We start from the raw sequence: 16,889 nt of genomic DNA, 5'->3' as shown, positions 1-16,889 counted from the left end.
GATGACAGTTGGTTTTTGAAATTTGGCTTCGTCGTGCAAATTTTCAAAATTAATTTCTAAAGTGTCCCTTGTTACGTTAAAATTTTAGAATTGTATGCTAAATAAATAAACCCTAAAATTTATGATTAACCTTAAATATTTAGTTTTTCTCTAAATACGGTAGTTTTATTTGCTTCCATATGTATCTTTGATTATATTCAAATTCAAATAAATAAATTGTTTTAAATCTGTTATGTCTTTTTTTGAAAAAAATATCGTTTAATAACCTTATATTTAACTGCAGCATGCAATTTAATTCACGTGATTTTATTACCGTATATTATTTCAACATGCTCACAAAACTCTTCAAAAATTATTCGAAGAATTTTTATTTTCTTCCAGATAATGGTTACGTGGTATAAAGCATTTGCAAATCAGCAATCTATTTTTTAGTTCAAAATGTTTTTATCTACGCATATATGATGGTATATGATAAAATAATTCTTCTATCCATGGAATGTCTATAAAAGCGAGAGAGTTAAGATTTCATTTAAGAAAAATGCTTTTGTGTCGCAATATTTATATAATCGAGATTCAATATTGTTTTCTTATTTTATTATGAAAATCTACAAATACATAAAAAAACAAAACAAGGTTATGAAAGTAATATGAAATTAATAATTGGTATTTTATATGTGCTATTATTTGAGGGGTGTAACTTTAAATCAAAACAAATAGGTTTTCACTTTTATAATAGGTAATTTTCGCAAACTTTACTTGTTGATTGTTGGAAATAGGTTTTAAGACTAAAGGTAAGTGTTAGAACAGGTATTAAACTGTTGGAAACAGTTGCGCTTTAAAATTTTTTTACGGAATTCAAATGTAAGCATTAAATTGAAAATTATGATATGTAAAGGGTCGACCAATTGTGATATATACATCTGAGACATAGTCTATTACAGAGTAAAAAAATACGGATCAAGCTACAGTATAAAGTACCTGCGCTTTATGTGTTTCATCTGCAAACTCCATTTTCATCGTAAAATGTTATACAGTAAATTTTGCAGAAATATTTATTTAATTAGAGTGATTCAGTGACTTTACGGTAATTATCACAGTAAAAATTACAGTATATCAGTTTCGTCCTTAACATGTTCCAGGAGGAAGTTCTCTGTGAGTTAGTAACATGTTCCGGTACTTTGAGTGCCGATTTTCTTTACCGTAATTTGATCAGAATTTTTTTTCCAGTGTAAAATAGATTATGTTATTTTAAAAATATGGGAAGAAAATTTACCTGAATATTTTTGACATGGACATTGGAGAAAGACAACAAATAAAAAGATTTATGGTAAATATAAGGAACCATGTATAGAACCATGTAAGAAACCATTATAAGAATGAAAAAAAAATCTAAGGATTTGGATACATCTTGAAGAAGGTTGCGAAAAGAAGCGTTAAAGATTTTTGGAGGGAAAGCCAGGATGGTCAAGATTTAGAGGAAGGATAGAATGGATATGAAATTACCAAAAACGACTAAAAGAAAGTAAATACCCACAATTTTAAAGGAGGCCACGGTCTGAAAGAGCTGCAGAGCCAATATGATGATGATATTTGGAGAAATATTTTTGTAGTGAATGAGCATTATCTGTTCAATTGAGGAAACACTTCATGGCGTCGTTAATATTAAGTTGAAATGGATAAAAAATTTAAATATTTGTTTGTAAATATTTTAATTGTTAAAGAAAATCCTTTTTAAAAATTAATAAAGAATTAATAGACTCACAATAACGAATAAGTCGTCGAAGATAATTTTTTGTTTATTAACAAAAAATTAATCTATTTTGTTTTAAATGGGCCATTTAAGTTATTTAAATAATAATAATATTTACTTAAAGTAAACAAATCACCGTTACATATCTAAGAGATCAGTTGACTGTTACTTGATTAAAAACCTTATTGACTTCACAAATATTTTTGAAGTCAATGAGTTTTTTTTAACCAAGTGACATCTTAACATTTTGGATTATTTATTTAACAATAGACTGTATCAATGCAAAAACAAAATTAATTTTTTTCGAGTTTCATAATGCTGCCTATTTAGAAAGATTCAAAATATATACCTAAAACTTGTTCATTCTACGAAAAAATATGGAACTTTTAATAGATTTAAAAAAAAATTAGTATTCTCAAGGAATCAACTTACATTAAAGAGAAATTTTATTTTTCAAATTTGTTTGCATTTTAACTGCTTTCTCGTATAGTTTACTAGATATAATATCAACTTTGTCTTGTCATTCCGCCAAGCGCTCTGTAGGGTGAAGGTAGCGGGTTCGAATCCCCCCGTAACATTGAATGTATTTTGTGCTGTCCTTCAACTTGCGCTATCGGTTCTTTAACTTGACCTGGACTTATACGCCGTTGTACTGAGCATATAAGTCTGCATTTGTACGTGTAACAAAATAAATGAATAAGTAAAGGCTAACTCTGAATAAAACCACTACGTGATATTTTGCAAGCTGTCTCATTTAAAGTAGTATATCTAATTTACAAAGAGAGTATATTTCAGTTACAAAGAGAGTATATTTCAGTTACACTTATTGTGATTAAAGATAGTTTCTTCCCACAATTTGTATGGATATATTTAATAAGTTAATAAACGTTCTTCACTTAATGCTCTCTCCATGATTAAAGATAGTTTGCTAAGAAATAATCACGGAGAAAGTCAATACCTTGTTTCATCTTAGCATTAGGACACTTGTAGTTTTTCTAGAAATTCATCTCTAATCTCGTTTAAAACTTTTCCCCCTTAATTTCTTGATTATTTCGCAGTTTTAGCAAATAATTTTCTTAATGTCTTAAGATAATTCAATATATTCTGATACATCATTAATTAATTCAATTCGGGATGAACTCTTTAGCCGGATGAAGACCATTTTTCATATTTAAATTTAATTACTCGAGTCATTTTATCAAAGTATGTTACTAAGCCTGCGAGTAAAAACGTTAATATTTAAGTATTAAATTCTCCAAAGCAAGGGGATTTTAGGTACTGTTTTGAATATTTTTTAAAGTAAAATATCGTTTGGATCTCTCTCTGTATATTATATATATATATATATATATATATATATATATATATATATATATATATATATATATATATATATATATATATATATATATATATATATATATATATATATATATATATATATATATATATATATATATATATATATATATATATATATATATATATATATATTTATATAGTATATATATATATATATATATATATATATATATATATATATATATATGTAGTATATATATATATATATAGTATATATATAAACTGCTGTTTGTAGAAAATGCAACACCATGAAGGAATCATCAGAATCAAATGAAATTCGCAGCAAATGTCAATTATAGGATATTATGCAAATTAATAAAGTTTCAGAGCCATCGCGCGTGCGTGGCGTGCGCAGCGCCCTCTGAATTGATGCTGAAAGCGTATAAATAAAGTGCTGTAGCGGGACGTTGAAAATAGTCTATGATTATTTGTTAGTGGCAAACGTTTAGTGAGACCTGAGTATGCCTCCACGACGGAAGAATAAGAAATTCAAGCAACTTACGGAGTTTGAACGAGGGAGGATAATCGGCCTTCGAGAAGGAGGATTTTCCTATCGCGCAATAGCAGCTCGTATGCAGCGGAACAGTTCCACAGTGATGCGAGTTTGGAAGCAGTGGACCGACGAGCACCGAACAACTCGAAAAACAGGCACTGGACGACAGAAGGTGACGTCAGAGCGCGATGATCGACACCTGCTCCGCATGGCGGTGAATGATCGCACAGCTTCCTCCAGGCAGCTGGCAGCACATTGGTCTACTGCTACAGGTGTACAATTGTCGGCTTCGTCAATTCGTCGTCGTCTGCTGCGCCGTGGATTGCGTGCAAGGGTGCCATTATACAGGATTCCCCTCACGGCGGATCATCGACGGCTGCGTCGGCAGTGGGCTCTTGAGCACAGAGACTGGCGAGCTGATTGGCACCAAGTTGTCTTTTCAGATGAATCACGCTTCAATTTGTGGACCCATGATGGCCGTGTTCGTGTTAGACGTTATGCCGGTCAACGCTGCCTTCCTGAGTGTATTATTGAACGACATAGTGGTCGAACACCCGGAGTTATGGTCTGGGGTGCGATTTCGTATCATGGACGATCCAATTTGATACGAATTGAGGGTAATCTCAATAGCAACAGATACGTCCGTGAAGTGCTACAGCCCGAAGTCGTTCCTTTCCTTCAAGGCATCCCTGGAGCTATCTTTCAGCAGGATAATGCACGCCCACATGTTGCGCGGACTGTTAGAGACTTCTGTTCAGCACAACGCATGCAACTTCTTCCTTGGCCTGCTTATTCGCCGGATATGTCGCCTATTGAGCACGTGTGGGATATGGTTGGTCGGCGTCTCACTCGTGATCCGCGTCCTGCAGTTTCCAAAGACGAACTTTGGTTGCGCATACAAGCGATATGGAATTCTCTTCCTCAAGCAGATATTCAACATCTGTTTGACTCCATGCCACGTCGTATAGCAGCACTTATTGCAGCGCGTGGTGGCTGCACCAAATACTGATTTCGGACGCTTAATTTGTTTCTTTTGTTTTGAAAATTTCATCATTTATTTGTATCAGTACAAGTCGTTTCTGCATTAAATTTCATTTGATTCTGATGATTCTTTCATGGTGTTGCATTTTCTACAAACAGCAGTTATATATATACAGTTATATAATATATACAGTTATATATATATATATACAGTTATATAAACAGCATATATATATATAACAGCATATATATAATAATATATATATAATAATATATATAATAATATATAGCATATAATAATATATATATAACAGCATATATAAACAGCATATATATATATATATATATATATATATATATATATATATATATATATATATATATATATATATATATATATAGTATATATATATAGTATATATATATTACTAACTCAGTGGCGCGACAGCCCATTAAGAGGGCCAAGGCCGACTGTGCCCATCTCAGTTTTCTTGACCTTGGGCTCTGGGGTGCAGGAGCATATGTTCCGGTCAGGTGGTCAGCCGAACGCGGAACCCCCAGTGTTAGTTCCCAAGCATGCTTGGTACTCATTTTATCGACCCACTGAAGGGATGAAAGGCTGAGTCGACCTTGCCCGGCCCAAGGATCGAACCAAGGACCTGTGGCACGACAGCGCGAAGCGCTACCGCTCAGCCACCGGGCGTCAGTATATATATATAGCATATATATATATATATATATATATATATATATATATATATATATATATATATATATATATATATATATATATATATATATATATATATATAGTATATATATATATAGTATATATATATATAGTATATATATATATATAGTATATATATATATATAGTATAAATAAATTAAAAGATATGAACCTTACAGTTCTTAAATTAAGAGGAATTATAAAAAGCTCCCGCTAAAAACATGAAGCCTGCAGTTAACATAAAGAGCCTGCATATAATATAAAGGCTTGTACACAATATATAGGCTTGTATATAATATGCGGGTTCTGTATATAATATGTGGACCCTGTATATAATAAGTAAGCATTTTGTTTATAATGTGTAGGATACTTTGCATATAGCTATAAAATGTGAAGGTGAGTTTATAAATTTAATTAAAAGAAATTTTATCACCAAATGATGATTTTTTACAGATTTAGAGTTTTCCAGACGTGTTTTTTTCATTTCAAAAAATTAATTAAAATTATTTTTTTTTTAAATCTAAAAACTATTGAAAGCATTATTATACTTCTTTTTATATCTGAAAAGGGGGAAAATGCCTCTAAATGTTTCCGTTTTTCAATATCGTGGGCACTGAATATGAGTTGTTACGCAACTGCAAAAGCGTTGTCAAATCATTAATGACGTAGAAAGATCAAAGACATCAAAAGCTGTTTAATTCCCGGCGAAAGCAGAGAGGAGGTATGAGGCTTAGTTTTAGAAATGGCTTTAGGCCTCATCAGACAATCAAATGGTTTTTATTTTATAACCGTCGTTGAACAGCCGACCCAATTTTTGGGTTTGCGACTATTAATGCTCCACCTCGTAGCCTTGTAATTTTGAACCCAATCCAGAAGACAAGGGAACTCCTGGATCAAGTATTGGGCGAAATTTGCACTCGTGGAGGACTTTTTGATGGAACTAACCCGCATTTGCGTTGCATGGAGAAAAACGAAAATCACCCACGGTTTCGCGACAGCACAGTGGTCGGTACAAGCCGGATGCAGAATTCATATCGACCAGCCATCGCTGGGATTCGAACCCGTTTCACCTCATTGGAATGCAACCGCTCTATCTCCTGAGCCATCGCGGCTCACGCAATTGTTTTGGCTGTTCAATGCGGATTTAATATAGGTTCATTATATTTTTATAAAGTTTTTTTTCATAATTAGATATTAATTGGCAGCCGCTAATGAATACACAAGGACTTGGAACCAATAGTGATACAAATTAACATAGCTGGAACTGTTAAAGTTACAAAAAGTATTTTTATTGAAGTTTCATACGAGGTAAAAAATTAAATACGAGGCAGTAAAAAGAATACTGAACTTCTTCATAATCAGACGTACTAAATATAATGATATTACTGAATAAATACTCAATTTATTTATTCATGATAGCTAAAAACTTATTTTTTATAGTTTTTAGCTATTACTCTAGATAATATCTGTATGAATATTAAACGTCACAAAAAACATTGATTGTAGTGATTTATTATGAAGAACTATATCCTCAATTTAATTTCTTCGTCTCAGAAAATTGATTAGATGTAGGTTATAAATACTTATCGATTGAGATCACCCATTAAAGAGCGATATCAAGTTTAGCCAGCTTATCTTAAGCTATTGGATATTAGTTGGTTCGGTATGCATACTAATGTCTTGTGTCTGCCAAGTAACTATCCACTTCCTAATTAAATCTATTCTATTAGGGAGAATGATATGTTCTTAAGTGTTATTTAGGCAATATCCAATAACCTCTAATCAAATTTGCACTTAAACGAGAAATTGTGAGATTAAGGTAATAAGTTACAACAAATAAAGCAAATTAATTTTTTTTTATCAGGAATGATAAGCAATTTAAATAAGTACTTAGTATTCAAGATATAATACTTTTAACATTTGGAAAAAAATGTGGTAAAATTGCTGTCCTGTATGGTAATGATATTTCTAGTTTAAAAAACTGTAATTGTGGTTAATAAAATCAAACGATACTGTAATTGAACCATTCATTTGGTAATTTTTCAACTCATATGATATTGGTTTACAGAAAAATTATGGGCTTCAAAACTATAATTCTTATTACCACAATTAAAAAATACTAAGCTGAAGAGTACATTTAACCGAGTAAATGGTTTTTATACCATGCTCTTAGAAACCATGATAAAATTACTAAATTTAATCACATATTGATAAAACCATACATTATTGATAATTTTGCCAATATCATTAGTAAAGAGCTTCGATAGAAATTACTGAGCTTTATGGTGTTCTAAAAGAGCCAGAAACACGGTAAATTTTACTATATTCTTTTAATATTTACCCTTTTTTTTCAGTTGCTTTTTTTCTACTATGCATAAATAGCAGATTTTGATTTAAATAATGTCATAAATGTTTTGATGGATTTCGTAAATATTCTAAAGTAAAAATTTAAAGATGCATAAATTTAAAAAAGAAATTAAAATTTATTTTCAATTAATTAAAGAAAAATTAAATTATAATTTGGTTATTCAGCATGTTAAAGTGATTAACATACTGAATAACTTGACAATAATCTACTACATACAATAATAACCATGCATTAAAGCTTTAAATTTTTTTTCTGTCAGAGAAAACAAATTAAAATTTTTTAGATATGAACATTTTTGGCCATTCTAGACATAAATGATTATAAAATTAGTCACTATTTATTTTATGAGGAAGTTTCCTTTCAAACCTTTTTTAAGACCACAATCATTTCAGCGAATCAGATGGCAAAGCTATGTTTTCTATATCGTATTAGAGATACATTATTTTGTAATGATTTTACTCTTATGTTCCTGCTATTATTTTATTGGGTAACTGGCAATAATAGATCAGGATGGGTTTTAGAAAAGAGGACTATATATCAAGCATAACGTATGAAACATGCTTAGTTTTTTTAAGAGTAATTATAGCCTTTGCATAAGCTATAATCAATACTGCTATAAATACGATGTGTGTGTGTAATTTCTCAGTTCGATAGTTTTATCATCTATATAAGGTTGTGTTTTTTAAGATTGTGGGTAAAATAAATTTATCTGGTATCTTTACTATTTGCATAAGGTTGAGTTCTTTACAGATGAGTGAGCAAAGATAATTTGTCTGGTGTCTTTATTATCAACATAAGGTTATCTTCTTTTTAGGGATGTGAGTAAGAATAATTTTGGTTCCATTTTTATTTTTGAACTAAAATACATAGGGGGCCTAAACATATATTTTTATGGGCTTATATATTTTTGAACTAAAATCTATAATTTATTTTAAATTAAAATTATAACTTTTTTTAAGACAAATCAAGGGTTACAATTATTGTACTATCATAACTTTTATATGAATTTAGTAAAATACATTTTACGAACTTTATTGTAGATTGTTCATAATTTTATAGTAGATTGATTATGCAATTACATTATAACCAATTATTATGATGCAAGATTTTAGAGATAGACCAAAACTATTAGGTTCATTTCCTTAAATATGTAACGTGTTTTTTGATCTAGAATTCCTATATATTTATAAAATCCTTTTAAGAAATGAAGTAAAAATTTTTATTATGGGGGTCGCAAATTACTATTTAAAGATTAATGATCAGGACAAGGTGAAAATTTAGCACTAGAAACACAATCAAATTTTACCAGGCACAATCAAAAATTGTTTGATTTTTTAATCTCAAGTTCCTCAATAATCATTCGTAATAGTTTGATAACGGTTTCTACTGACACCTTAGATGTGAATATTTATTTTACTTTATTTTTTTTAAAAGGTTGCTAAAAATCTGCATTGAAGGGCGGTGAATACGGAACACTCTGTCAAGACGTTTGTGTCTAACGCAAAAAAAAAAAAAAAATTAACACAAATTTCAAGAGCATTAACATTATAATAACAGTCCATAATTTAACGCATCTCTCCTTCAGAAAAACAATTCAATACAAGAGTTTAAAACAGAATTTTAATAATAAACTATCATACTTTAGAAACATTGTCTAATAATTCATTGTCAAGTATGTCTTTATATCGAACATACATCTCCTTTCAAAATTCCTTTTCGTGCCAAGTTGGTTGTAAGTACTGGTGTTGGCAGACTTACATTCTCTTTTAATTAACTACACATGCTCGTCTCTCTAAATAATAATAATGACTGCTTAAATGTAATGTTAGAGACATTTAATAAAGGAGACGGGCTATTGAATATTTCTCATCTGGGGACTTTGATGTCGGATTAATATTTACCGTTTGTAACAATCGCTCTCTTTGCGTTAACGAGAATTCTACGAGCTTCGTAATTTGGTGGTAGGGGAAACAATGATGGTTCTTACAGCTTAATCACAATAAAATATTTAATGCAGTTTACACGAAATATACAGGTTAAGGTTGAAATTAAATAACATTTTACTGACGTTTTATAAAAAAATATAATACATTCCAATTAATTCGGAAAGGATTAATTCCTTTAAAGTATCCATTTTAGTTAATTAATGAATATTTAAAGTATGAGAATTATTGAAATAATGGAAGAGAAATAGTGATTCAAAAGATGTAGTGAAGATTTAACAATACTAGAATTAACTACCAATCTTTTTTTCTTCTTCTTTTACATTGTTTCTTTTGATATCAACTCAAGCATGGACTTATGAAATAAAGATCTCGAGAACGACCAAGAATTTTTCTTACAACAATTTACAAATAGGTGTTGTTTGGATAAAAAAGTGATAAATTTTTGCGAAAAACCCACTTAAAATTGCAATTACTTTCGGATAAATAGGAATTTTTAAAAAACCCGGTTTAAGTTTAGAAATGAAAACGGACCTGTTTAAAGCATTTCAAATTTCACTGGTCATTAGATAGGCTTATATACTTCTAGAACTAATTACCGAACCATAAATTTTTCTTGTGTGAATACAGAATGGCTCTTGGAGCATGTAAAATCTCAACTCTGCCGAGCCAGCGATTTACAGAACAGCCGGCCTGCTATTTTTTACTACAAGTTCAACAGCTAATAGTTATCCAACTAATTATGAAATGACATATTTTTTACTTTTCCTCTTCATTTTACAATACTACAATGTAGTTTTACTTAAAAATGAGAAAAAAATTTCCTAAAAAGTCACTTCAAATTGCAATTCAAACGGAAAAGAACTTGAATAACTCAAGTTCTTAAATAAAAGCAGTCCTTTATCATAACAAATTTCAACTCTGCAACTTCATTTTTGTGGGCTGCAGAGCAACCCACTGAATATTTCCCCCCACATATTTTAATGTTAATAATTCTAGAATAGAATGATATGTTTTTTTTTATTCCCTCGTGTTTCCTTTACACACCTTCGTAGTTTCAAGTTTCTATATTTTAACGCTTTTGTGATCCAAAGCAAAAAGAAACGCATTGTTGAACACCTAAAACAGTGGTTGAAGCGTTGCTTTTTAATTTTTTAATATCGAGGAATATATGCACTTTAAAATTATAGCAAAAGGTATCAGAGTAGAATGCCATAGTACGTGCAAATTATTTTAATAACATCCTGAGTTCCGAAAACTAGCAAAGCAGCGAAACCATTGTTAGAGAACTTTCAAAATAAGTGCCTGGCATTCATATTTGAATTTTTTAATCAGAAAAAATAGCCAAAAAAAGTCTTTAAAAATCAGAACCGAAGAAATTAATTATTGAATTTACCAGAGAAGATAGAACAGTTCATTGAATAATTAAATAAAATGTATTGCTATTAATGTTATGTAATTAAATAAAATGTATCTTGGTTTCGTTTCGTGAATGCCTACTATCTAAACACGATTTGTCATCCTTATTTGGTCTCCTCTAAAGAAACAAATCCAAGTAGGAGATCCAAACTAAAGCAGAGAAGAATAGTTTTGAATGAGTTTTGAGCAGAATGACATGGCCGGAAGCAAGATCGATTGTAGAGGATAAGAGCGTTTGGAGAAATATACTCGAGCAAGTGCATGAAGCGGTTATGCAACTATAAGGACTTTGAAACGCAATAACTCTTTAAAGAAAAAGTATAACTGATTCGTTCTTGCACAGATCCCATTGATAGATACTTTATTTTTTTTAAAGACTTCCTCATCAGCACACGGAATTCTTAAATTAGCTTACATAAACAAATAAAATGTAACACGTAACAAAAATTAGGAACGTAACAAGTAACAAAAATTAGTTCTTTTATAATGCGTATTTCAGAGAAGCAACATGAGCTCCTTTTACGTTTACAAAACTTACAATTATACCTTAAGGGAAATACAAAAATGGTCAATATACAGTCTTAGAAAAAGCGCTCAAAGCCGAATCATAGTATCGATACCTTGAACCAATTAGATAAACAACTAATATTTCACAAGTTTAGCTCAACCTGTTAAATTTAAAACCTTGAATCCGTTTTAAAATTATTCTACACTCTCAGATTTTTCAACGTTGAATCATAATATCTGTATTTCGTACCATAATAAGCTGCAAATCTGTTACAACCTTAAAAAATGTTTAATCAAACAATATTTCGGTTTAAATTAAATCATAATATAGTGTAATCACGTTTAAGTAATACAGTGCGGTAAAGCTCAGCCCCATATTAATTTCAGTCCCATATTATAAATCATTCTTCAAATTTGAATGATATTATAGTTTAACTAACACCAAAATTGTATCGTTATTTTATGTTATGTTAGAGAACACAAACACTATAGGTAAAAACTAATTACAGGGTGTACAAAGTGGAAAAAAAGCACGTCATTTCAACAATATAACATTTGAACGTGATTTTTTAGAATCAGTAAAATATTTATTAAAATATCAAAGTTTTAAGAACGTTAGTAAAATATTATTAATTATGTATAAAGAAATTTTCTAATGTAATTATATTTTCAAAATGAGCTTACAAATGGTTTTTCATTGGATACATTGTGACTATTTACAGAAAACAAAATAATATTTAAAATATCAGAATAATTAATTATATTATCAAGAATTTTATTAAAAAATAACTTACAACACAAATCTAACAATCCAAGACAATCAAATGAGGGAACGAAAAAATATTTTGCAATGAAGAAACAGGAAGATTATAAGGATATTGCTCATTTGTTCTATATTATAGCAAAGCATAAAAAATTATTTTGAGCTCCTGTGGTACAGTGCTTTTTATTATTATATAGTAGGGTCTTCAAATAATGCTGCAATATTCTAAAGTTTAACGAATGTAAGTGAAATAAAGAATTTTTAAGGTTTTTCTTTTGTGAAGTAACAATGAACGGTTTTCTTCAATTACATACATTATATAAGTTATTTAGGTCATGCTGCAAAATAATTGCATCCAAATTTGTATTTATAAATTTAAAACTTTTCAAATCAAGTGCAAATTGAAAAAATTCCGAATTTTTAAAAGCTAAACAAAGATAATTTATAAATGAAATGAAAAGCACATGTCAAAGATTTTGTCCTGCGGCACTCCAGAACAAGTAGTAAACTTACCAGAAATTGCTTTTCCGAAATATATATACAAAAATGTATTACATAAATAAGAAAATGACCATCCAGAGAGATTTTTCGTGAGAACCAAGCTCAACCAATTTATTTAACAAAATATCAAAATCAATAGAATTAAAAGCTTTAGAAAAAACCGTGTAAGCCACACCAAGCTGGGACTCATGTCGTAATTCGGGCTTATTTTCATAATAAGCATGACATAATTCGGATTTATTGTTTAAAATAAGTCAGTCACTATTCGGATTTATTGTTAAAAATCAGCCAGACACAAATCAGATTTATTGTGCAAAATGAGTTACTCATAATTTGGATTTATTGTTAAAAATAAGTTTTCCATGCAAATCGGATTTATTGTTTAAAATCAATCTTACATAATTCGAATTTATTGTTTAAAATAAGAAAATTAGTCACATGTAATTCGGATTTATTGTTTTAAATAAGTCATACATAATTCGGATTTATTGCTTAAAATATGTCAGACATAATTTGGATTTATTGCTTAAAATAAATCACATGTAATTCGGATTTATTGTTTAAAATAAGTCAGACATAAACAAATTCATGAAAATTGGTAAAAAATGTACTCACCCAGGAGCTTTAGTAATGGTTTCATTGTAGAAGCATTAATAATCAAAGTTAAGAAAATAGTACCAGAAACTTGAAAGAGTAGCTGGAAAATAAAAGTAACTTTGTATATTAAATATTTAAAATGAAAAATTGCGTGAAACAAGCAGAAGAATCCCTTTAAAATAGCTAGACATTTTGGAGCATGTCTAAACATAAAATCCTTGTTCTCATTTGATGCAACCATATGATGAGTTGATTTGTATTGCCATCGTTATTAAAATTTATTTCACCATACTATGGTTTCAACGTAAACAGAAGCATAGTTAAACTGAACATCTTGTTTAAGTAGAAGTAAACTTGCGCTTAACTATAGTTCAATGCTAATCGAAGTTTTCCTGATAGTGTAGGATGATTGTTAAAATTTAATCATGGTTTTAAGTTTAACTGTTTTAACTAAAACTTGTGAGACATAAACTGTTAATCTCAATTTAACTTGCAGACACCTGCATGCATAATACTAAGAATGTACAATGGCAATAATTTTTTATTTTACATTTGTGTTTTTTTAAATCGGCAATGTCGACTGATTGATTAATATTTTGGACGAAAAGGCAATTCCAGGCAAAAGTCTTTTGGTAATTATTAACTATTTTTAACATTTATTGTAAAACTGGTCTGAAATAAATTGATATTTTAAGGTACGTCAAATTTTACATTATTAAAATTTTTGTAAGTTTAGGCAACAAAATAAAAAATTTGTTCGAATTCTGTACTCTTAAGAAATAAAAAAAACAAAACATGATTTTTGAAATTTTTTAACTCAAAAACTAATTAGCACATTTACGAAGCCAAAATCACTTGTTTTGAACTATCGACTTATTCTCCAAAAAAATAATAAAAATATTAATATCTCTAGTTCATTATTTGAAATAGTTATTATGCTTATGATGGTAATCCTATATTAGTAATATAACTAGGTTTTTTCAACGTTTTAAATTTCTAAAAAAATGCACAGCTTTCAAAAGTTACATTTTTGGATTAAAAAGAGAAAAATATTAATTTTGTCACACTTGTCACAAAAGAAGAAAAAAAAATATTGCTGCAAGAGTTAAGTGGTGACAGAAGTATAATTCGAAAAAAGTGCCCCCTAATTCTTATTTTATTTACACCGAAAATTTTTTTCAAAGCTCTTTTTCCTTTAACAAATTATTTCCCCCCCCCCCCGTTAAAAATAAAAACTTTTAAATTCATTTTTATCATTTTCGTTGCGTTAGTTTGTGTTATTTATTTATGTCAGAAAGTCATTGTAATTTTGACTGGTTTGAAGGGATGAAATGGCAGCTAAAATCACTGAGATTGGTTAGAAACGGTTGAAACCTCTATTGGCACCAAGCACAAAATTTTAGCTAATTTTCTAGCTAATCGGTGAGTGATCTAAATTAAGATTGTAAGATTTCACTCTAGCTGAAACAAAACTGATTTATGCGGAAGTTATAAAATAGAGATTATAAAAGAGGTCTTAATCGAAAAAAAAATTTCCAAAGAGAGTTCCGTTAAAAGTTATTCGTCTTTTTATTTTATTTTATAGCAGTCGTTAAGGGCTTACGATTACTAATGTTCAACTCCGTAACCTTGTAATTTTAAACCCAATCCAGAAGACAAGGGAACTCTTGGATCATGTATTGAACGAAATTTGCTTTCACGAAGGACTTCTTGATGAAACTAACGAGCATTCGCTTTACCCGGAGAGGAAAACCACAAAATCCTCCTACGGTTAGCCTGATGGCAAGTAGATTCTAAGCCATGATCCGTTTACCATGGAGGATATTTTAAGCTAGCACTGTGGTCGGTGCGAGCCGGGTGCGGAATTTGTATCGACTAGCCATCGCTGGCATTTGAAATCAGTTCACCTCATTGGAAGGCGAACGCTCTATCTCTTAATGGCTGTAAAAGTTGTTTATCGTAGAATTTTTTGGTTGTTGAATAAAATCGCATCTTACTTGATTGGTAACGGGTTCTTTTAACCATTCCCGAGCAATCAATAACAGTGCGAGCTCAACTGATCCTCGTAAACCGCTCCAAGTTAATATGATTCCATAATTCCAACTAAAACCATAACCAGTTTTCCGTAGGCAAGCACTTAACACAAAGATCATCAAGCCCCTTTAAACAGAAAAAAAAATCTTTTAACAAATTTATTTTTTGTTAATTTACTGCTTTTTTTAAAATTCTTTTAACTATTTAAACAACACTATTTTAATAAGTAATTAATAAAACTACTTTCTATGTCACTCATTTTTGAAATTCCTGCTGCCTCTAAATAGAATGTTGGAAGCTGTTGGTAATTTAAGCTTTTAAGGCGTAGGATTTAATCTTCTTTTACATGATGGTGGAAATTTCCATCATAACATTTAGTGAACAAAAAATTGTACTCAAAGCAGGTGTACTGTAAATTGATTGTTGCTGGCAACTTTTTTCACGACTTTTGCTTAATAAGAAACGTAACTGTCGAAAAAAAAAGAAAAATCAAATGTCACAAACATATTAGCGGGTTTGAACTTGTCATTTCTCTGTCTGGAGTGGTTGGAAGAAGCGTGCGATTTCCTGTATATTTTTTTATAACTAATCTGAGATTTTTCTTCTAATAAAAGTGATAATGAATGGAAAAAAGATTTTTTTACTGTGTTTCTGTTATTTTCTGAGCAATTTATATCAAATATCCCAAATAATCCTCCTAAAATCATGTGACAGAAACTTACACCATTATGCAGTTCCTTCACTTTTAATCTTGGATGAAAATGTTTCTTACTATACGTTTGTTTCTGTTATTTTTGTAAAGAAATTAAAAAGAAGAGAGTGAAGAGTACTTGGATAAGGACTTGGACCAATTAGAAGGAGATTAGCAATCAGAAGATGGTCTTTATGACGAGAATTCTCACGACGAGTATCGTGATGCAGATGAAATAATAAGAGTGTTGCAAAAGGAGAATAATAATTGATTTTTTTAAATTATCATCGGGAATAAAATTCTGATGAAGAGTACAATGATGCTGATGAGATTAAACGAGTGTTGCAAGAGGAGAATAATGATTGTTTTTTTAATTATCATCAGGAATAAAAATGATACAAAGATAAATATTTTTTTAAATTTATTTTGTGCTGAGTTTAACATGTAAATTTGCATGGTGATGGATATTTCCATCCGCTATTTTTCATTTATTTTATATTACATTTTTATACTAAGATTTTTTAAAAACCTTTTTCCCTTTGCCCAGAGCATGAACTATATCACCCTGATTTATTCCCCCCCCCAAAAAAAAACAGTCAAAGAAAGGATAAATGTAGTGTTTGATGGCACATAATCCAAAACAGGCTACGTGGACTAAGCGTGGTCCACATTGCACAAACTGAATAACTTATCAAACACTTTAACCAAGTTTAGTGTAAAATAAAAAAGGATAACTGGTATTCTTCTGTG

At 30.0% G+C, this 16,889-nt stretch overlaps 1 protein-coding gene across 1 annotated transcript in view; it reads right to left on the bottom strand.

Moving 5' to 3' along the window:
- The window catches only part of LOC107438514 (sperm-specific sodium:proton exchanger), a 71,029-nt gene that overhangs the window by 42,033 nt on the left and 12,107 nt on the right, over window positions 1-16,889 (bottom strand). The window contains exons 6-7 of the mRNA XM_087149511.1: window positions 15,412-15,574; window positions 13,433-13,514 (exon numbers count right to left, since the gene is read on the bottom strand). Coding sequence (XP_087005637.1) covers window positions 13,433-13,514; window positions 15,412-15,574 — 245 coding nt within the window. The remainder of the gene's footprint in view (window positions 1-13,432; window positions 13,515-15,411; window positions 15,575-16,889) is intronic.

This window comes from Parasteatoda tepidariorum, chromosome 8 (genome assembly GCF_982258835.1).
Source record: "Parasteatoda tepidariorum strain Cologne lab strain chromosome 8, Ptep-v5.0, whole genome shotgun sequence".
NCBI lineage: Eukaryota > Metazoa > Arthropoda > Arachnida > Araneae > Theridiidae > Parasteatoda > Parasteatoda tepidariorum.
Note: the sequence above shows the minus strand (reverse complement) of the source record. Positions and strands in the feature narration are given on the sequence as shown.